General features: G+C 40.6%; 3 gene segments (V, D, J or C); 1 reads left to right on the forward strand and 2 right to left on the reverse strand.

The window, feature by feature from the left end:
* The window catches only part of LOC108416665, a 137,024-nt gene that overhangs the window by 67,494 nt on the left and 47,030 nt on the right, over positions 1–22,500 (forward strand).
* The window catches only part of LOC108416138, a 143,147-nt gene that overhangs the window by 48,968 nt on the left and 71,679 nt on the right, over positions 1–22,500 (reverse strand).
* Positions 1–22,500, reverse strand: part of LOC108417185 — a 107,605-nt gene that overhangs the window by 16,289 nt on the left and 68,816 nt on the right. The window contains 1 exon segment of the V gene segment in view: positions 19,060–19,097. Within this exon segment, the coding sequence occupies positions 19,060–19,097 (38 nt within the window).

The raw sequence follows: 22,500 nt of genomic DNA on the forward strand, positions 1-22,500 counted from the left end.
CTTTAGAATTACCTGATGAGTTTAATGAGGGACGAGACACTACGACTTCGAAGCAGCACTAAAGGAAGAAGTGAAACCAGCCCCCCCACAGCCCACCCAGCTGAACACAAACAAGCAGTTTTAAGCAGTAAACAGTCAGACAGAGAGAGAGAGAGAGAGAGAGAGAGAGAGAGAGAGAGAGAGAGAGAGAGAGAGAGAGAGAGAGAGAGAGAGAGAGAGAGAGAGAGAGAGAGAGAGCAGTGGGGTGGAACTCAGATCTGCATGAACAGGCCTGAGTCGTCCTCTTTCTCCCAGAATAGAGCAGCACTTTCACCAGATGTTCAGCTTCATTCAGCCAAACTCCCTCAAGATCAACACACAGCACTGCACTGAATCTCCAGCTGAACTCCCTCTCTAACAACACTGACCATCACCATTCATCACAGTAAAGAACTCAGACTGAACTCAAAAGAACTGGAAACTATGCAGCAGCACTAATGTGTTCTAGCACTGGAGAACATTCACTGGTTCCTCTTTCCACAGTGGAACAACTAGAACTTTCCTAACTCCTAATCTAACTACCATCAGATGAAGTGTCATAGAAACAGTTCAAACCTCTCATTAAAACCTGTGAATGTCTTCATCCAGGAGAACCTCACTGACCTCAGACCAGCTGGTCATCATGATCTGCAGCTGATAATGAGGGGATTAAATGAATCTCCTGTTTAAATAGAATAAAAGTCTCTTTTCACAGTGAGTTTGGTTCCTCCACTGAAAGAGAACCACAGTGCTACATTTCAGTGAAGTCATTGTACATAAACCTCCATCACTCCTCACTGTTCACCCTGAGCTCTTCTACACTCATCAACTATTGATGAGCTTTAGAAATGAACGTCTAGCACTGAATGAACAGAACTGAGCTGATACTTTTTAATCAGATCTAAATAATCAGACGTGTTTATTATGGAGGTGTTTGGTGAGTCCATTTCCATAGAGGCTCCACTTTGCATGATCAGCCCATGCTTCAGTGCTCTGCTAGTGTTTATAGTCCTGTGAGTTTAACACTTCATGACTGAGAGCTGCTGCCCCACAAACTTCACCCACAGCAACCATGACTTTGGTCTCCATCTTCATCTGGACGCTCACCCTCTGGACTCAAGGTCACTCACTCATTTATCTTTGTGTAAATTAATTTCTGTCCTGTTTGATGTACATTTTGTTGTATTTTACGTTTCATACAATATTTCTTTCGATGTTTTCATCCTTTTTTTTTCTTTTACTTTTTCAGGATCCAGTGGTCAGATAACTGTGACTCAGACTCCTGCAGTGAAAACTGTTTCTCCAGGAGACTCAGTTACCATCAGCTGTAGAACCAGCCCTGCCGTGTATGCTGATGTTGCTTTATCCTGGTATCAGCAGAAACCTGGAGAAGCTCCTAAACTTCTGATCTATTCAGCAGACACACTTGATGATGGTGTTCCAGCTCGTTTCAGTGGCAGTGGATCTGGATCTGACTTCACTCTGACCATCAGTAATGTCCAGACTGAAGATGCAGGAGATTATTACTGTCAGAGTGAACATGAGATCAGTGGTAGCTGGGTGTACCCACAGTGTTTAGTAGGTGTACAAAAACCCCCCTCAGTCCAGCTGCACAGAGACTGCACTGCTGCAGCTGGACTCTACTACAGGTGCTGAGGGGGAGGATGGACACACACAATAACACACTCTGTGGAAATCAGGACTTTAGATGGAGTTTGTTCTTCTGTTCATTAGACTGGAAATGCTTTGTGATTTTAGGGGTTTATTTCCTGATCTCCACAGGTCTGGAACTAGCTCTAGAGTTCAGCTCCAGTCTCATTTATTCTAAAGTTTATTATAAGGATCTGGACAGATTATGAAATGGATGTTTCTCTCAGTCCTGAGAAAGAGGGAGTCCCTGAAGAAGTCCTTCAACAAACTCAGACTCATCAGCTTTTATTAGGAGATGATCTTTACAGGGTGAGTACTAAGCAGTTACATGTAAATCGGATGAATTCATAATGGAATTATTATCTGTCCAGCTGGTCAGCCAAGGTCCAGTTAAAAAAGACTGCATTCTTTTAAAAAACATTCAGGTTTAAAAGATTTTAATTTTTATACACATAAACTGTCACTGTAAACATCAGTTACATTAATTCATTTATTCTCTGCTTGTGTACGTCAAATGCCGTCAAAAGCCTTTCCAAAATAGCAAGATAATGAACAATTTATATTTATTTTATTCAAAATATAGAATTCATTTAAAACTACAAATTCCTTTTTTAATCAAATAATCAAAGTTAGTTATAGGAATGATAAAAATACCATCACTGTAGGTCTGGAACATGAAACTACGTCACTGAAACTGAACAGAAGTGATAACAGGCTCCTCCAATAACATTACAGAGATACAGGTTCAGGTCAGATCTTTACTGAAGAAGTCCCTGTAAAACAGAAACACAGTTAAAATATGTAGACAGAATGTCTGTTATAAGCTTGGAAGGTCTGTTTAAGGAAGATGTTCCATATAATATTAACATGCACCACTGTTAGCTTGGTGCTAACATAACATTACAAACCCCTTATGGGCACTAGCATCGCCAGAGCTGTTGATAAGATAAACTAAAGCCTCTCACAGAGTGATGTAGAGGGTTTCTGCATTAATCATTATTGGGCTGGTCTGCTGCTGCTCACACCTCTCATTTTGGAGCATTAGCATTTTATTTTACCACAAAATGCATAAGAAGTTTATTTAGTAACACCTTTCTGGGATCTTTTGGAGAAAATAATCTCTAAAATTGTACTTTTCATAGTACTTTAGTCATTATTTCCCTGAAGTATCAACACTTTTACTGGAGTCTGATTTGAAGCTGCTCTTTCTCTCTCAACACCTTTCACACTACATGACTTACACTGTTGTTCTGTGTTCCCACAGTGCAGAACTTCCCAAGAGTCTAACTGGACCTGATGGAAACAGTGGTCAGTAGCAGGTGATGAGCTGTTAGACAGAGTGACCCACCATGGACTCTGATTTCAAAGAGATGCGACTGATCACAAAGCAGTACAGATATCACCAATGAGATAAAATGGAATTTAACACATAAATCATGAAGTAAATATGAATAACTCAGTAAAAATTAGATTACTCTACTTGAGTGGAAATTAAAGTATTATAACTTGAAAACAGTCAGGAGAAAACAAATCACCTGTATTTTAATACATGGAACTGTTGAGGAAATATAACTAGTTAATATTCATCTCTGCTCTTCACTATACAGCAACACAAATCCCCCACTGCTCCTGATGCTCCGGGTGTTCCCCAGGGTTCTGTAATGGGCCCCCCTGTCTTTATAGTTTATATGCTGTCCAACAGTCATATTCATGGATTATGTGTTCATTGTTACATTTCTGATATCCAAATCTATATTAACTCCCTTTCTAACTACCTGCATCTGTGATGTTAAGATTTGGTTAAGCTCTAATTTACTTAAATTCAACACAAATAAAACTGATGTTCTAATTATTACCCTAATACTTGTATCACCTCCCTCTCTGAAAGTATCAACATACATAGTGATGATTTTAGATAAAACTCTCACAATCTGATCATAATCATGGCGTCATATTTGATTTAGTGGAACAGCTCCAAACCTCTGGAACTCCCCTCTATCTCTGTCTTTAACACACAACTCAAACCCCCCTGTTCACTCAGTGCTTTACCTCCCTTTACATGTTCATTCAGATGGAGCTGATGCTCTTCTCCTGTATGTTAGAGCTCTTTCTGTTTGTTTCTGCACTCGTTCTGTTTCACTGTTACCTGCTTTGAGTTTAATAAAGGTGCTGTAGAAATAAAACAGGTTATTATTTGACTGACACACTGATGGTCATCAGCAGCACTAAAGGAAGAAGTGAAACCAGCCCCCCACAGCCCACCCAGCTGAACACAAACAAGCAGTTTTAAGCAGTAAACAGTCAGACAGAGAGAGAGAGAGAGAGAGAGACAGAGAGAGAGAGAGAGAGAGAGAGAGAGAGAGAGACAGAGAGAGACAGAGAGAGAGAGAGAGAGACAGAGAGAGAGAGAGAGACAGAGAGAGAGAGAGAGAGAGAGAGAGAGACAGAGCGAGAGACAGAGAGAGAGAGAGAGAGAGAGAGAGAGAGAGAGACAGAGAGAGAGAGAGAGAGAGAGAGAGAGAGAGAGAGAGAGACAGAGAGCGAGAGACAGAGAGAGAGAGAGAGAGAGAGAGAGACAGAGAGAGAGAGAGAGAGACAGAGAGCGAGAGACAGAGAGAGAGAGAGAGAGAGAGAGAGAGACAGAGAGAGAGAGAGAGAGAGAGGGAGAGAGAGAGAGACAGAGAGAGAGAGAGAGACAGAGAGCGAGAGACAGAGAGAGAGAGAGAGAGAGAAGGAGAGAGAGAGATAGAGAGAGAGAGAGACAGAGTGAGAGAGAGGAGTCTGAGAGAGAGAGACACAGAGAGAGACTGAGAGAGAGAGAGAGAGAGAGAGACAGAGACAGAGAGAGAGAGAGAGAGAGAGCAGTGGGGTGAATCAGTCAGTCCAACAATTTCAGTGGATTATGGTTCCGTTATGTTCCCTGGCTAAAGGTACTGAGATGTACCCCTGAGGGTACCACCACAGTGACAAGAGGGGTACTGCCCCAGTCCCAGTGTCGTACCTTTTCTTTCTGACTGTGTATGAACGAGTGACTTCTTTATGTGAGTCAACACACTCATCAGTTTATTACAGTTTAATAAGCACCAGTTATTAACAGATGAGCTATGAACTAAGAACAAACTGAACTATCAGTTATCAGTGAGCACAGTCACTAACTGCTAAATGATTCATTGATTAGTAAAAATTAAAAAATTCATAGTTTAATGAATATTTAAATAATTAAAAATGGAGTAATCAGTGATGTAGTGTTAACATTAAAAGACCAGTGCCGTTATGAACTGTGAGCTGCTTTATTTTCATCAGTTTACTGTGTTAATTTTATTGTGCAGAATTAAATGAACCCTCAGGACACAGCAGCTCACTTTAATGAATGAGTGACAATAATAAACACATTCTGAATGAATAAATAGATTAATAAACATCTGATCGTGTGAGTCAGTGTAACGTATCAGTCCGCTCAGATTAATGAAAGCTGCTGGAAGATTCATTAAATTATATAAATGTTAATAATTATTTAAGATATTTTGATTGGAGTTTCATCACTAGACATGGAACTCCATCATTCACTGATATATTACCAAAATACTTAGATATTTATTTATTTATTTATTTATTTTGTTCTTTTAGTTTATTTATTTGTTTTAAAACTGATGAATTCCTATAAAGGCTCTATTTAGAGACATTTCTAGTTACAGAAAAAACACATCATTGTCAATTAAAGCATTTTATTACAGTAAATCCTAAAAATTGGAGACATGACACTGAAGTGTTTCTGATCTAAATGCTTTATTTGTTACAAGAGAAATGAGCAGATTTATTTATTTCCAGTGAATTAAACATCAAAGAAATGTTTACATGTTTATTGTTGCTGGTTGAGTATAAAGAACAAAATAAACAGTGAAAGACTGTAGATATTAATACTGAAGATCTTTATTTTGATGAGGAAGTGATGAGATGAAGATCAGAGCATTAAGCAGAGCCATGTTTGAGCTCACTGAAGATCAAGAGGAGCTCTAGCAGCTCCAACACAGGCGTGGACGCTCACTGCCCAGTGCATTGCTCTCTCCTCAGGGTTTGGCTGACAGGAGCCTGGGAGTCCTTGGTGGCCTCACAGGTCACTGTCTTCTTTAGCCACTGGTCCTCCTGGAGGGTCAGGGTGCTGCTCCAGCTGTAGAGGCCGTCGTCCTTCTGCAGAAGCCCGGGGCTCTGGCTAACACCCGAGCTCCAGCTGCTCCCGTCCACCTTCCAGCTCAGCCTCCAGTCTGAGGGGAAGCCCTTGTTGGCCAAACACACGAGTGTGGCCTTCCCCTGCTGCAGCTCCACGCTGGAGGGGGGCAGGACTATGAGGGTGGGCGGGGCCACACCTAGTACTCCAGCCCTGATCCAGACAGACTGGGTGGCAGTCGTAGCTGCAGAGACCCTCAAATGAAAGTCAGAGACAGTTAGAACTGCACAATAAGAGAGCGCCCTCTGCTGGACATTAAAGGGAATATTTCACTTCTAATAGAGGCTCCACTTTGCATGATCAGCCCATGCTTCAGTGCTCTGCTAGTGTTTATAGTCCTGTGAGTTTAACACTTCATGACTGAGAGCTGCTGCCCCACAAACTTCACCCACAGCAACCATGACTTTGGTCTCCATCTTCATCTGGACCCTCACCCTCTGGACTCAAGGTAAAAATATCAGGGGTTGTATTTCAGTTCTGAGGAGCTGCATTAACTCACTTTTGTTTTTGGTCATAACTGAATTAAAATTAAAAGAAGATGTTCTGAAATGTTCTGACTTGTTTTTCTCTGTATTTTTTTTTCTTTAGGGTCATTTGGAGACATAATTATGACTCAGACTCCAGGATCTCAGACTGTTTCACCAGGAGACTCTGTTACTATCAGCTGCAGAGCCAGTCAGAGCATCAGGCAAAAACCTCCCTCAGCTGTAGAGGAACTGCTCTGACTCAGAAACTCTCACTGATCTGAGAACAGCTGCTAAAGCTGCACTCAGCTGAACTCATCAACTCCAAAACACTACAGTAGTGAGCACTGTTCTCTCTTTGGGGGGTTCTCCTGACTGTGGAACAGGATCTTCAGCAGGAGATGGAACATCTCACAAAACACAGCACATCTTTTCTAAAGATTGCCTTCAAATATCTACAAACTCATGGATATTATTAGTTCTACTTCAAAGTAGTGAAGAGACAAAAATCTCCCACAGATTGTGTCTGACGTTATAGTATCATCCCACCTTAATAGGTATAATAATAATAATAATAATAATAATAATAATAATAATAATATGTTCCATATTACATTTAATTTTTATTTAGCAGACTCCTTTTCATTACAGTGGAGATCAATGCAATTCAAAGTACCCAGATAGTCTCTAAAGTCTATAACCTAAAAATCAAGTCCTATCAAAGCTTGATCTTGTTAAATAAGGACATATTTTAAAGTATTTAAATTTTTAATAAGTAAACAATAAAGAAGCACCAAAAGGAAGAAGTGAAACCAGCCCCCCCACAGCCCACCCAGCTGAACTCAAACAAGCAGTTTTAAGCAGTAAACAGTCAGACAGAGAGAGAGAGAGAGAGAGAGAGAGAGAGAGAGAGGGAGAGAGAGAGAGAGAGAGAGAGAGAGAGACAGAGAGACAGAGAGAGAGAGAGAGAGAGAGAGACAGAGAGAGAGAGAGAAAGAGAGAAAGAGAAACAGAGAGAGAGAGAGAGAGAGAGAGAGAGAGACAGAGAGAGAGAGAGAGAGAGAGAGAGAAAGAGAAACAGAGAGAGAGAGAGAGAGACAGAGAGAGAGAGAGAGAGAGAGAGAGAGAGAGAGAGAGAGAGAGAGAGAGCAGTGGGGTGGAACTCAGATCTGCATGAACAGGCCTGAGTCGTCCTCTTTCTCCCAGAATAGAGCAGCACTTTCACCAGATGTTCAGCTTCATTCAGCCAAACTCCCTCAAGATCAACACACAGCACTGCACTGAATCTCCAGCTGAACTCCCTCTCTAACAACACTGACCATCACCATTCATCACAGTGAAGAACTCAGACTGAACTCAAAAGAACCGGAAACTATGCAGCAGCACTAATGCGTTCTAGCACTGGAGAACATTTAGTGGTTCCTCTTTCCACAGTGGAACAACTAGAACTTTCCTAACTCCTAATCTAACTACCATCAGATGAAGTGTCATAGAAACAGTTCAAACCTCTCATTAAAACCTGTGAATGTCTTCATCCAGGAGAACCTCACTGACCTCAGACCAGCTGGTCATCATGATCTGCAGCTGATAATGAGGGGATTAAATGAATCTCCTGTTTAAATAGAATAAAAGTCTCTTTTCACAGTGAGTTTGGTTCCTCCACTGAAAGAGAACCACAGTGCTACATTTCAGTGAAGTCATTGTACATAAACCTCCATCACTCCTCACTGTTCACCCTGAGCTCTTCTACACTCATCAACTATTGATGAGCTTTAGAAATGAACGTCTAGCACTGAATGAACAGAACTGAGCTGAAACTTTTTAATCAGATCTAAATAATCAGACGTGTTTATTATGGAGGTGTTTGGTGAGTCCATTTCCATAGAGGCTCCACTTTGCATGATCAGCCCATGCTTCAGTGCTCTGCTAGTGTTTATAGTCCTGTGAGTTTAACACTTCATGACTGAGAGCTGCTGCCCCACAAACTTCACCCACAGCAACCATGACTTTGGTCTCCATCTTCATCTGGACGCTCACCCTCTGGACTCAAGGTCACTCACTCATTTATCTTTGTGTAAATTAATTTCTGTCCTGTTTGATGTACATTTTGTTGTATTTTACGTTTCATGCAATATTTCTTTTAATATTTTCATCCTTTTTTTCTTTTACTTTCTCAGGATCCAGTGGTCAGGTGACTGTGACTCAGACTCCTGCAGTGAAAACTGTTTCTCCAGGAGACTCAGTGACCATCAGCTGTAGAACCAGCAGTGCAGTGTATAACAATAACTATCTATACTGGTATCAGCAGAAACCTGGAGAAGCTCCTAAACTCCTGATCTACTACGCTACCAGTAGACAGTCAGGTATTCCAGATCGTTTCAGTGGCAGTGGATCTGGATCTGACTTCACTCTGACCATCAGTAATGTCCAGACTGAAGATGCAGGAGATTATTACTGTCAGAGTTATCATTATATCAGTAGCACACACCTGTTCCCACAGTGTTTAGTAGGTGTACAAAAACCCCCCTCAGTCCAGCTGCACAGAGACTGCACTGCTGCAGCTGGACTCTACTGCAGGTGCTGAGGGGGAGGATGGACACACACAATAACACACTCTGTGGAAATCAGGACTTTAGATGGAGTTTGTTCTTCTGTTCATTAGACTGGAAATGCTTTGTGATTTTAGGGGTTTATTTCCTGATCTCCACAGGTCTGGAACTAGCTGTAGAGTTCAGCTCCAGTCTCATTTATTCTAAAGTTTATTATAAGGATCTGGACAGATTATGAAATGGATGTTTCTCTCAGTCCTGAGAAAGAGGGAGTCCCTGAAGAAGTCCTTCAACAAACTCAGACTCATCAGTTTTTAGTAGGAGATGATCTTTTCAGGGTGAGTACTAAGCAGTTACACGTAAATCGGATTCATTCATAATGGAATTATTATCTGTCCAGCTGGTCAGCCAAGGTCCAGTTAAAAGAACTGCATTCTTTTAAAAAACATTCAGGTTTAAAAGATTTTAATTTTTATACACATAATCTGTCACTGTAAACATCAGTTACATAAATTCATTTATTCTCTGCTTGTGTAGGTCAAATGCCGTCAAAAGCCTTTCCAAAATAGCAAAATAATGAACTATTTATATTTATTTTATTCAAAATATAGAATTCATTTAAAACTACAAATTCCTTTTTTTAATCAAATAATCAAAGTTAGTTATAGGAATGATAAAAATACCATCACTGTAGGTCTGGAACATGAAACTACGTCACTGAAACTGAACAGAAGTGATAACAGGCTCCTCCAATAACATTACAGAGATACAGGTTCAGGTCAGATCTTTACTGAAGAAGTCCCTGTAAAACAGAAACACAGTTAAAATATGTAGACAGAATGTCTGTTATAAGCTTGGAAGGTCTGTTTAAGGAAGATGTTCCATATAATATTAACATGCACCACTGTTAGCTTGGTGCTAACATAACATTACAAACCCCTTATGGGCACTAGCATCGCCAGAGCTGTTGATAAGATAAACTAAAGCCTCTCACAGAGTGATGTAGAGGGTTTCTGCATTAATCATTATTGGGCTGGTCTGCTGCTGCTCACACCTCTCATTTTGGAGCATTAGCATTTTATTTTACCACAAAATGCATAAGAAGTTTATTTAGTAACATCTTTCTGGGATCTTTGGGAGAAAATAATCTCTAAAATTGTACTTTTCATAGTACTTTAGTCATGATTTCACTGAAGTATCAACACTTTCACTGGAGTCTGATTTGAAGCTGCTCTTTCTCTCTCAACACCTTTCACACTACACGACTTACACTGTTGTTCTGTGTTCCTACAGTGCAGAACTTCCCAAGAGTCTAACTGGATCTGATGGAAACAGTGGTCAATATCAGGTAATGTGCTGTTAGACAGAGTGACCCACCATGGACTCTGACTTCAAAGAGATGTGACCGATCACAAAGCAGTACAGAGATCACCAATGAGATAAAAAGGAATTTACCACATAAATCAAGAAGTAAATATGAATCCATCCATCCATTTTCCAAGCCGCTTCTCCGTCAGGGTCGCGGGGGGGGATGGTGCTGGAGCCTATCGCATCGGGCGGAAGGCAGGATACACCCTGGACAGGTCGCCAGTCCATCGCAGGGCACACAAACAGACACAGACAGTCACACCTATGGGCAATGTAGCATATCCAATTGGTCTGACTGCATGTCTTTGGACTGTGTGAGGAAACCAGAAAACCCAGAGGAAACCCAAGCAGACACGGGGAGAACATGCAAACTCCACACATAGAGGACCCCGGTCACCCGGCCGGGGAATCAAACCCAGGCCCCCCTCGCTGTGAGGCGACAGCCCTACCCACCACGCCACCATGCCGCCCGTAAGTATGAACTCAGTAAAAATTAGATTACTCTACTTGAGTGGAAATGAAAGTATTATAACTTGAAAACAGTCAGGAGAAAACAAATCACCTGTATTTTAATACATGGAACAGTTGAGGAAATATAACTAGGTAATATTCATCTCTGCTCTTCACTATACAGCAACACAAATCCCCCACTGCTCCTGATACTCCGGGTGTTCCCCAGGGTTCTGTTATGGGCCCCCCTGTTTTCATAGTTTATATGCAGTATAATAGTCATATTCATGGAATACCTCCCTTTCTAACTACCTGTATCTGTGATGTTAAGATTTGGTTAAGCTCTAATTTACTTAAATTCAACATGAATAAAACTGATGTTCTAATTATTACCATAATACTTGTATCACCTCCCTCTCTGAAAGTATGTTGATATTGATGACTTTAGATAAAACCCTCACAATCTGATCATAATCATGGTGTCATATTTGATTCCTCACTCACTTCTGAATCCCATATTATCTCACTGATCCAGACTGTCTTCCACCACCTTCCTCATATCTCCAGACTCCGCCCCATGATTATCAGCAGTGCTGCAGAAATGTAGATTAGATCTTTATCAGTCCCACCTTCATTACTGTAATAACCTTCTTAGTGGACTCCCAGTTAAACTCCTCCCTAAATACCAGTCTGTTCAGAACTCAGCAGCTGGAGTCCTCACTCACACTAAGCACTCTGCCCTCATCACACCTGCTCTCCATAACCTGCACTGCTTATCTGCCCCTTTGTGTGGTCAATACAGGCTGCTGCTCATGACCTTCACAGACATGCATGGCCTTGACCTTCATACCTTACTGACCTCCTCCATCTCTACATCTCTAGGTCTTCTGGAGCTGGTCTGATTAGAGTGAATCAGACTGTCCTCAGTCAGTGGGAGAGAATTTAGTGGAACAGCTCCAAACCTCTGGAACTCCCCTCTATCTCTGTCTTTAACACACAACTCAAACCCCCCTGTTCACTCAGTGCTTTACCTCCCTTTACATGTTCATTCAGATGGAGCTGATGCTCTTCTCCTGTATGTTAGAGCTCTTTCTGTTTGTTTCTGCACTCGTTCTGTTTCACTGTTACCTGCTTTGAGTTTAATAAAGGTGCTGTAGAAATAAAACAGGTTATTATTTGACTGACACACTGATGGTCATCAGCAGCACTAAAGGAAGAAGTGAAACCAGCCCCCCACAGCCCACCCAGCTGAACACAAACAAGCAGTTTAACCAGTAAACAGTCAGACAGACAGAGAGAGAGAGAGAGAGAGACAGAGAGAGAGAGAGAGAGAGAGAGAGAGAGAGAGAGAGAGAGCAGTGTGGTGGAACTCAGATCTGCATGAACAGGCCTGAGTCGTCCTCTTTCTCCCAGAATAGAGCAGCACTTTCACCAGATGTTCAGCTTCATTCAGCCAAACTCCCTCAAGATCAACACACAGCACTGCACTGAATCTCCAGCTGAACTCCCTCTCTAACAACACTGACCATCACCATTCATCACAGTAAATAACTCAGTAAATAACTGAACTCAGAAGAACTGGAAACTATGCAGCAGCACTAATGCGTTCTAGCACAGGAGAACATTTAGTGGTTCCTCTTTCCACAGTGGAACAACTAGAACTTTCCTAACTCCTAATCTAACTACCATCAGATGAAGTGTCATAAAAACAGTTGAAACATCTCATTAAAACCTGTGAATGTCTTCATCCAGGAGAATCTCACTGACCTCAGACCAGCTGGTCATCATGATCTGAATCAGTGTTGGTTCTTTAACCTTCAGCACAGTCCACTGTATAACATATGAGTGGAGCTGATTACTGAATAATCACATTTACTAAAACCAAATATTTCATTTATAAAGCACAGACTAATGATTTAAAGTGTTACCACTAAAAGAGTTGTGCCTTTATGAACTCAGTACTGTGAGGAGATACATCCCCAAACACTCCATTCAGTGCAGTCATGAGAAAAGACATTTGCAGAAGATGCGATTCTTCTCTTCAATAGAGGTGGAGACCCTGGAGAAGAGAGCAGGTGAAGATGCTGCAGATCTAGCTTTTCTTCACATTTACTCACTTTAACGTGTTTGAATGTTTTAATTTAACTCAGGATGTAGATCTTATTACTCTCATGATCACATACTTGATTTAGTTTCTTCCTCTGGTCTGAATGATGTTAGTGTTCCTGGTTCCAAGTGTGGAATCTCTGATCATTTGCTTGAATTCAGTTTTAGGTTTTTTCCACTTAATCTAAGACAGAAACCACAATATCCTATCATGACCTTCAGTCGGTTGATCCTCTGCCCTTTTCTATCTCCATGCAATCTTCCTTTCCTCTTTACTCTATTAATGAATGCTGTCCAGTAGAGATGCTCTCAAATTACAGTTACTCTCTCTTTAAAGCTTCTGAAGCTCATGCCTCCTTGAAGACCTGGCTTTTACCCTCTTCTCACTCCTGTCCTTGTTCCACTCCTGAGCTCCAGGTCAAGAGAGCAGTAGGCTGCCACCTTCAGTAGCTTTAGAAGAAACCTTCACACCACATGTCTTCTATAATCAGCAGTGTTCATTTCAGGCCTCTGTCACTCTTTACCACAGTTAACAAACACATTAACCCCCTGCATCTAATGTTTCTGCCTCTGCTGAGCGATCTGAGGAACTTCTCCTGTTTCTTCATAATAAAATTGCTTCTACATATAAACTTTTCAGGAGTTTATCTGGGAGACCACAACATACCTGTTATCTCTACTCCTATTTCTCACCTGAGTAATCTTGAATGTCTGGAATTGTCCTGTTCCAACTAAAACCTGCTGCAGTTGTGCCGGTCATGAAGAAATCTGGTTTAGATTCAACTGGTTTAAATCATTTCAGACCAAACTCGAATCTCCCTTTTGCTGCTAAACTACTAGAAAATGTGTCTTATGTTGCTCAAGGGGTTCCCCAGGGTTCTGTCCTTGGCCCTCTCCTCTTTATAATTTACACACTTTCACAGGGCCGTATAATTAATCAGCATGGACTCAGTTTTCTTTGTTATTTGAATGAGAAACAGATATAAATCAGCTTCAACTCCTCTAATATCTTGCCCTCTTCCTCTCTAACTGTCTGTTGGGATATTACAAGTTGGAAGAGCTGTAATTTCCTTATGCTTAACTCTGATGAGACTGATTTCCGAAATACCCCCAAAATATTTACTTGCACTCACTCTGATATGAGCTTTAACATTGACGGAGTTCATGTAAAACCCTCAGAACCTGTTTCTGATCTAGGTTACATATTTAATTTGTTTTATCATATCGTATTTTATTGTGTTTTATCATATTTATCAAATTTAATTTGATTATCATATCAGCTTACTGATTAAACCACCTTCAGTCTCCTCTAACATTTCCAGGGTCCGTCTCATGCTCATTAGCAGTGATGCAGAAATGCTGATTAGTGTGTTTATGAGTATCTCTACACACCAGCTCGTACACTAAGGTCTTCTGGTACTGCTTTCTTTACCCCAGTTCAGATCATCCTCAGACAGTGGTTCATTGTAACTTTAGAACTTTGCAAGTCACTTCCTCAAAGTCTCCATGATCTCACATTTGTCTCGGCCTTCCTCTAGTGTTAGGCTCGTGAGCGACCCGTTTGTAAGTTTAAATGCATAAAAATAGTACATAAATGTGTTTATTACATCCGCTTTTTGTTACTTTGTCTAGAACTTAATCTAGAAACTGAACTCTCTAGAATTTAAACAAAATAAAAACATATGAATATAATTTATTAAATTACAAAATTCTCTCGATAAAATTATGACCTTTCTGTTGTTAGGGTCAATTTTGACCAAGGTATAATTTAAGGTTAGAAAACAATAATAAATTCCAAAACTTAAATCATAAACACACTGTAAACCAACAACCCACAGGCAGCTCTACCTCCAAACACTTGGAGCTCCAAACACTTGGGGCTCTACCTTCAAACACAGTTAGGAGCTTCTGGACAGACATGCCCAGACATGTCCAGCCAAATCAGTTCAGAGGTGGTGCTTTGCAGAGTATACATCTCCAGCTTACAGCATGCAACAATGAGAAGAAGATTTGATGTAAGCCAAGTTCTGGATCATATATTTGATGATAATGAATCAGAGGACACACAGCAGCAATCTGATACAGATGAGCAGATTTCTGAGGAAGAAGATGATGTAGAGTATCACCCGGAAGACACAGACACATCTGATCAGTCTGATGAGGAGGTCACCAGTGCTGAAGCTGCTCCCACTCCTACCAAAAGATTCAAATCCAAAAGTGGTATCTGTTGGAGCTCAGTACCTCCTGATATACATGGCAGGGCAGATGCTGCAAATGGTATCAGAATGACCCCAGGGATCACAAGGTTTGCTGTGACAAGAGTGTCATCAAGTGACATCAAGACATGTTTTGATCTGTTTATGCCATCGTCACTAAAAAAAGTTATTATTGCTATGACAAACCTTGAAGGAAAAGAAGTTCATGACAACATGTGGAATGACATTCTTGAGGAAGATCTGGATGCCTACATTGGTGTTCTTCTCCTTGCTAGAGTGTACAAATCCAGCAATGAGGCCACTGATAGTCTCTGGGATGCATCGACAGGCAGGAATATATTCCGGGCAACAATGTCACATCAAAATTTTCATATGATATCAAGAGTCCTCAGATTTGACAACAGAGACACCAGAGCAAAATCTGACAAACTTTCTCCCATCAGGGTTGTTTGAGAGAAATGGGTGCAGCTCCTTCCACTAATGTTCAACCCAGGGCCAGAGGTAACAGTTGATGAACGTTTTCTCCCTTTTTGTGGATGCCCAGTAAGCCAGGCAAATATGGAATAAAAGTCAGGGCAGCCTGTGATACAAAAACTAGCTATGCATGGAATTTAAAGATTTACACAGGCAAGTCTGCAAGTGGCATACCTGAAAAAAAAACAAGGAAAACATGTAGTCCTCGATATGACTTCTGGACTGCAGGGTCACAACATTACTTGTGACAATTTTTTTTACCAGCTATGACCTTGGACAAGAACTTCTCAAAAGGAAACTCACCATGGTGGGCACTGTAAAAAAGAATAACCCTGAGCTGCCCCCTGAAATGTTGCAGGTGAAGGACAGGGCTCTACTTTCCTCAAAGTTTGTTTTTACAGACACCACCACTGCGGTTTCATACTGTCCAAAAAAATGCCGGAATGTGATTCTGATGTCCACTCTTCACAAAGATGCAGCTGTGTCATCAGGAAGTGACAAAAAGCCCATCATTATCCTGGACTACAACAAAAACAAAGGAGGAGTGGACAACCTGGACAAGCTAACTGCCACCTACACTTGCCAGCGAATGACCAGGAGATGGCCAATGGTTGTATTTTACAACATCCTCGATGTCTCTGCATACAATGCATTTGTGTTGTGGAACCAAATTCACCAAGGGTGGAACTCAAACAAAAGAAAACAAGCGAAGGATGTTTCTTGAGGAGCTAGGAAGATCCCTTGTTAAGGCACAAATAGAGCAAAGGAAACGGGTGCCCCGAGACCCAGCCGCTGCAGCCTTGGTCAGACAGCTGCAGAGCTCATCAAGCACTCCATCCACACCCACAGCAACACGAAGAGCATCAGCACCAGCATCCTCCTCAACCAGCCCTGCCTCAACATCAACCACAACAGCCACAACCCCAGTGAGACCATCTGATTCTAAAAGAAAGAGGTGTCAGGTCTGCCCTAGCAATAAGGACAGAAAGACAAACACGTTGTGCTTCACCTGCAAAAATATCTCTGCAAAGAACACACAACAAGTGTCACTTTTTGCCACACATGCATCTAATATTGCACAAGTACACATGCATGTTCTTGCACACAGATTATTTATAAAACTAGTACTTGGTTTTGGAGAGTTTGATTTGCTTGATTGGCTGTTGTTTGTTTGACATTGAAAATCTACATATTATTATTATTTAATACTAATTATTTATTGTTTATTACTGGTACTTTTCTTTTAATATTTGTATTAAAGTTCTATTTTTTTGCCTTCTTGTTGAAGTAATTATATATGGGTCAAAATTGACCCGTAACAGCATAGATGATAATATAGTTAATAATAAAAATATATACATTTATATATTTTTTTACATTTAGGAAATGTGTTCTAATGCCCTTTAGTAATAGTCAGGTACTATAGCAACCTTTTTTATTTATATTATTCTCTTGAGGTTCATTTGACTATATTTTTATATTGAAGATGACGGGTATTCTCTCAAAAGAAAAATATTCTCTCAACAAAAAATATTTAAACCAATCATTTCATGGATGAGGAAGCCTAACAAGGTAACTAAGAGGAAAGAAACAAATTGTAGGATAAATAATTGTTTTTAGGGTATCTGAAGGGTGATTTAAGACACGGGTCAAAACCGACCCGGTAACATAAGAAAGAGTAACAGAAAGTTACTACTAGAGGAAGGTTAAGACACAAATCAAAACCTGCCTGTTTCTCAGTGATTTGCTTTTCACTAAATTTCATTTATAATGTTTATACTTAAACCAAACTTGTGGGGAAGGTGCTATAAAAATGAAACTGATTACTATTAAAAACACAATTTCATTAAAACAAATACTGCCTGGTTGGGTGGACAACAGTGTGATGCATCAGAGTTTTCAGGTTAATGAAAGTGGCTGATAGAGTCAAGAGTTCTTTAGAGTCTCTGAATCAGAAACATTACATTTATACAAAACTAAATAAAGATTTGATTTTATTGGGACAGAGTTGAACTGTTATCCTGATAACGACTTGTTTACGTTTTTATTTGTATAATTGTTTTTTTTATGAATATGTATTGGATTATTCATTGATTTTCTAATAAATACTCCTCTGGACTATAATCTTATTTCTCATGACTGTTTGAGAAATAAATAATTTTGTCTCATGATTAATCTTTTTAAAATAAAGCCTCAAAAAATCATGACACAAAAGTGGAAACACTGCAGTTAATCAAATCTACAAGCTTTATTTTTAGAAGAGAAATAAACAAACTTGATTCCAGTAAATTACAGATCAAAGAAATGTTTACATGTTTATTGATGATGGAAACAATAAAAGAAATAAAGAAAGAGAACAACACAATAAACAATGTAAGACTGTAGATCTTAATACTGAAGCTCTTTATTGTGATGGTGAAGTGATGAGATGAAGATCAGAGCATTAAGCAGAGCCATGTTTGAGCTCACTGAAGATCAAGAGGAGCTCTAGCAGCTCCAACACACGCGTGGACGCTCACTGCCCAGTGCATTGCTCTCTCCTCAGGGTTTGGCTGACAGCAGGCTGGGAGTCCTTGGTGGCCTCACAGGTCACTGTCTTCTTTAGCCACTGGTCCTCCTGGAGGGTCAGGGTGCTGCTCCAGCTGTAGAGGCCGTCGTTCTTCTGCAGAAGCCCGGGGCTCTGGCTAACCCCCGAGGTCCAGCTGCTCCCGTCCACCTTCCAGCTCAGCCGCCAGTCTGAGGGGAAGCCCTTGTTGGCCAAACACACGAGTGTGGCCTTCCCCTGCTGCAGCTCCACGCTGGAGGGGGGCAGGATCGTGAGGGTGGGCGGGGCCACACCTAGGACACACACACAGTTTCATTTCCCTTATTTCTAACAGAGCACAACTGAGTTCAGTGATGCATTAAAAATCAAACTCTAATTACAACCATAAACTCAACCGTTTCACACACAAACTCATATTTCCAATCACATTCATAGCTGCACTTCATTTCCATTTTCATTAGAAAATATTACTGAATTTCACTCAGTAAAACTCGGACATTCTGCACATCCTGTGATGGGAAATTTGAAATGGAACATGATTTTATTTCCTCCAAAACAATAAATAATCTCTAAATAAATGGAGCTGCAGTCTCCATGTACTATGGCTTCAAAGCTTTAGAGCAGAAAACGCTGCTCATAATAACCTCCACATTGTGGCTTCCAGATGGAGACAGAACTGCTGTAATGGAGCCCAACACTGACACTACAATCCAGCTCTACATCTGATCTTTTTAAAGAAATGTCATTACTGAACACTTCACAGGAAACCTTTAGGAAATATTAGTGTTTTAAAGAAAAGAAATCCAGTTCAGAAACAGGAGCTCGTGGTAAAGCCTAAAGCTCCACGCTCGCCACACTTCAGCCAAGTTCTAATGAAATACATTCAAATTTGGATCAGAACTGATTTAGAAGAACATCAAGTACGTCTGTACTGTTGATCCATAATCATTTTAATAAAAGATTCCTTTTGAATAAGGAGGAAAAGTGGACTTACTTCCAACTGACAGTTTGGTTCCTCCACCAAAAGTCCACCACAGTGATACAAACTGGTTTACTGGCTGTACAAAAACCTCCTGCTCTAAACACGCCACTCTCTTCAGCCTCTACACGCACTATTTCTGACCTATAATACAATATTAATGGGTTCTACAATCATCTAATAATGGAATAAACTACACACTGTAGATCTGCACACGTTCTGCCTTTTATTCCCAACAAGGATTATTTTATAAGCAGTGAAATATCTAAACTGAGGACTCGCTTGGTCCTTTAGAATTTACACAGCAGACAAACTGAACTTCCTAAACACTAAATATACAGTTTTAAATTGGTAGAAAATGTTCTAGATAAAAGTTCTTCAAAAGGTTTTAGATGAAAAGGTTCTCACTGTTTTCATTGTTTCCTTCTCCAGAAAGTCCTCCAGCCCTGATCCAGACAGAATGGGTGGCAGTCGTAGCTGCAGAGACCCTCAAATGAAAGGCAGAGACAGTTAGAACTGCACAATAAGAGAGCGCCCTCTGCTGGACATTAAAGGGAATATTTCACTTCTAATAGAGGCTCCACTTTGCATGATCAGCCCATGCTTCAGTGCTCTGCTAGTGTTTATAGTCCTGTGAGTTTAACACTTCATGACTGAGAGCTGCTGCCCCACAAACTTCACCCACAGCAACCATGGCTTTGGTCTCCATCTTCATCTGGACGCTCACCCTCTGGACTCAAGGTAGCACATTGATTTAATTTTCTGTAGATTTTTGGTAGTTAATGTTATTTCTTTTTTTTATAAAATTTAATTTTTTAAAAAGATTCATTTAAATGAGTTTATATTTCATTCACTTCTTTATTCAGGATCCAGTGGTCAGGTGACTGTGACTCAGACTCCTGCAGTGAAAACTGTTTCTCCAGGAGACTCAGTTACCATCAGCTGTAGAACCAGCACTAGCGTTCTTAGTGGTAACTACTTAGCCTGGTATCAGCAGAAACCTGAAGAAGCCCCTAAACTCCTGATCTACTACGCTACCAGTAGACAGTCAGGTATTCCAGCTCGTTTCAGTGGCAGTGGATCTGGATCTGACTTCACTCTGACCATCAGTAATGTCCAGACTGAAGATGCAGGAGATTATTACTGTCAGAGTGTACACAGTATCAGTGGTAGCTACGTGTTCCCACAGTGTTTAGTAGGTGTACAAAAACCCCCCTGCACCCCCTGCACTGCTGCAGCTGGACTCTACTGCAGGTGCTGAGGGGGAGGATGGACACACACAATAACACACTCTGTGGAAATCAGGACTTTAGATGGAGTTTGTTCTTCTGTTCATTAGACTGGAAATGCTTTGTGATTTTAGGGGTTTATTTCCTGATCTCCACAGGTCTGGAACTAGCTGTAGAGTTCAGCTCCAGTCTCATTTATTCTAAAGTTTATTATAAGGATCTGGACAGATTATGAAATGGATGTTTCTCTCAGTCCTGAGAAAGAGGGAGTCCCTGAAGAAGTCCTTCAACAAACTCAGACTCATCAGCTTTAGTAGGAGATCATATTCAGAGGTCAGTAGACTGTAAACAGTAGTTTGTCTGTTCAACCTAAAAATGAGTTTTTGGTTCTAAGTAGTTTGACTGGTTTTGTTAAACAGAGAATTCCTTAATTTAAAAGATTTATTCCAGTAATAGAAGTTCAACTGTTACATGAAGACATTCAGGCTCTGTTTTCAGTTTTCAGGACTGTGTGGACACAAATCTGATCTTTCCAAATCCGACATGAGTCACTTTCATATGTGGTCCTAAATCGGATACGTATCCGATTTGTGGCCACGTGACTTTAATCTGACGCTCTGATCGGAATTCAGGTGTTTTTTTCCATCGCTCTGCACCATCATTCAGCGTTACCAAGGCAACAGCACCAGACAGACGTTAAAGCCTGTAAACGGTGGAAAAGCAGCTCATCTCACCCATTTCTCCTCCGTCTGGCTCTAATAACGAAGCTGAGAGCTGATCAGAGTTAATGATCTTCTCAGAGAAGCTCGTTCTGCTCGTTAATTTGTGTTGATGATGCAGTGATTCAGTCACGTGATGTCACTGAGTGGGAGGAGCTCATGAGGGTCATTTCAGGCCAACGGTTCATCACATTAATGACAGATTAGAGTCACTGACCTAACGAGTCTGAAGCATCACGTCAGAGAGATCGGATTAGAGCAAAGAATCAGATTTGAGTGATGAGGCTTTAATGTGAACACAGCTTCAGTTCAGATCTTTACAGAAGAAGTCTCTGTAAAACTGAAACAGACAGTAAAAATATATAAGCAGAATATCTGTGATAAGACAAAAATATCTGTGTTTAACTTGGAGCTGCTATAAAGTCTTCATGTCCACGAACTGTAGCTTGGTGCTAACATTACATTACAAACCCCACACAACACGACTCACACTGCTGTTCTGTGTTCCTGCAGTGCAGAACTTCCCAAGAGTCTAACTGGATCCACCTCGGGGTCTTGACCCCGAAGTCAAAGATGGGACCAATCACAAAGCTGTATAGATGCTGTGGTAACACTATTTTGAGAGGTCTTTATAGATGATTAATAAACTCTTAACAGAGAATCATAAACACATGAACTGCATATCAGTGAAGTAGCAGTAGTGAAATATCTGAATACACTGAAGTAAATATCTTGTAGATGTTCTGTTGATACATTAGTCACATTAAGTAGGTGTAGCATTCATTATATGGTACTTACTTTAAGCAACACCTAATCCCCACCCTAGCCCTAATCTCTAACCCAATCGTAACCCTCACTCTGGTCCTACTCTCTAACCTAATCTTAACCCTCACCCTGGCCCTAATCTCTAACCTAATATTAACTCTCACCCTGGCCCTAATCTCTAACCTAATCTTAACCCTCACCCTGGCCCTAATCTCTAAACATAGTCTTAACTCTCACCCTGGCCCTAATCTCTAACCTAATATTAACTCTCACCCTGGCCCTAATCTCTAACCTAATCTTAACCCTCACCCTGGCCCTAATCTCTAACATAGTCTTAACTCTCACCCTGGCCCTAATCTCTAACCTAATATTAACCCTCACCCTGACCCTAATCCGAGCCCTCACTTTGGCCTTAATCCTAAATCCAGCCTTCACCAAACCTTAATCCAGTGAAGCTGCAGGTACAGCATGGTGTCAGTCTATAACAGCTTGATGAAGATGTTGAGATGATGTGTTTATTAATGTGTTCAGTGGCCTTTCAGTTTAAACATCTACAGATCTGAACTTGAACACTCCTAATAAAATTAATAATCTCAAATTAAACAAGGAATTAAATTAAATAAAGGAATTAGTAAGTAAATGTTAATGGTAAAAATATATCAGTAAAAAGTTCTAATTCACTTCAGTAAAACTGTATCATTAAGATCTGAAAATACTCAGGAGAGAAGAAATCCATCAAAATT

This window comes from Pygocentrus nattereri, chromosome 11 (genome assembly GCF_015220715.1).
Source record: "Pygocentrus nattereri isolate fPygNat1 chromosome 11, fPygNat1.pri, whole genome shotgun sequence".
NCBI lineage: Eukaryota > Metazoa > Chordata > Actinopteri > Characiformes > Serrasalmidae > Pygocentrus > Pygocentrus nattereri.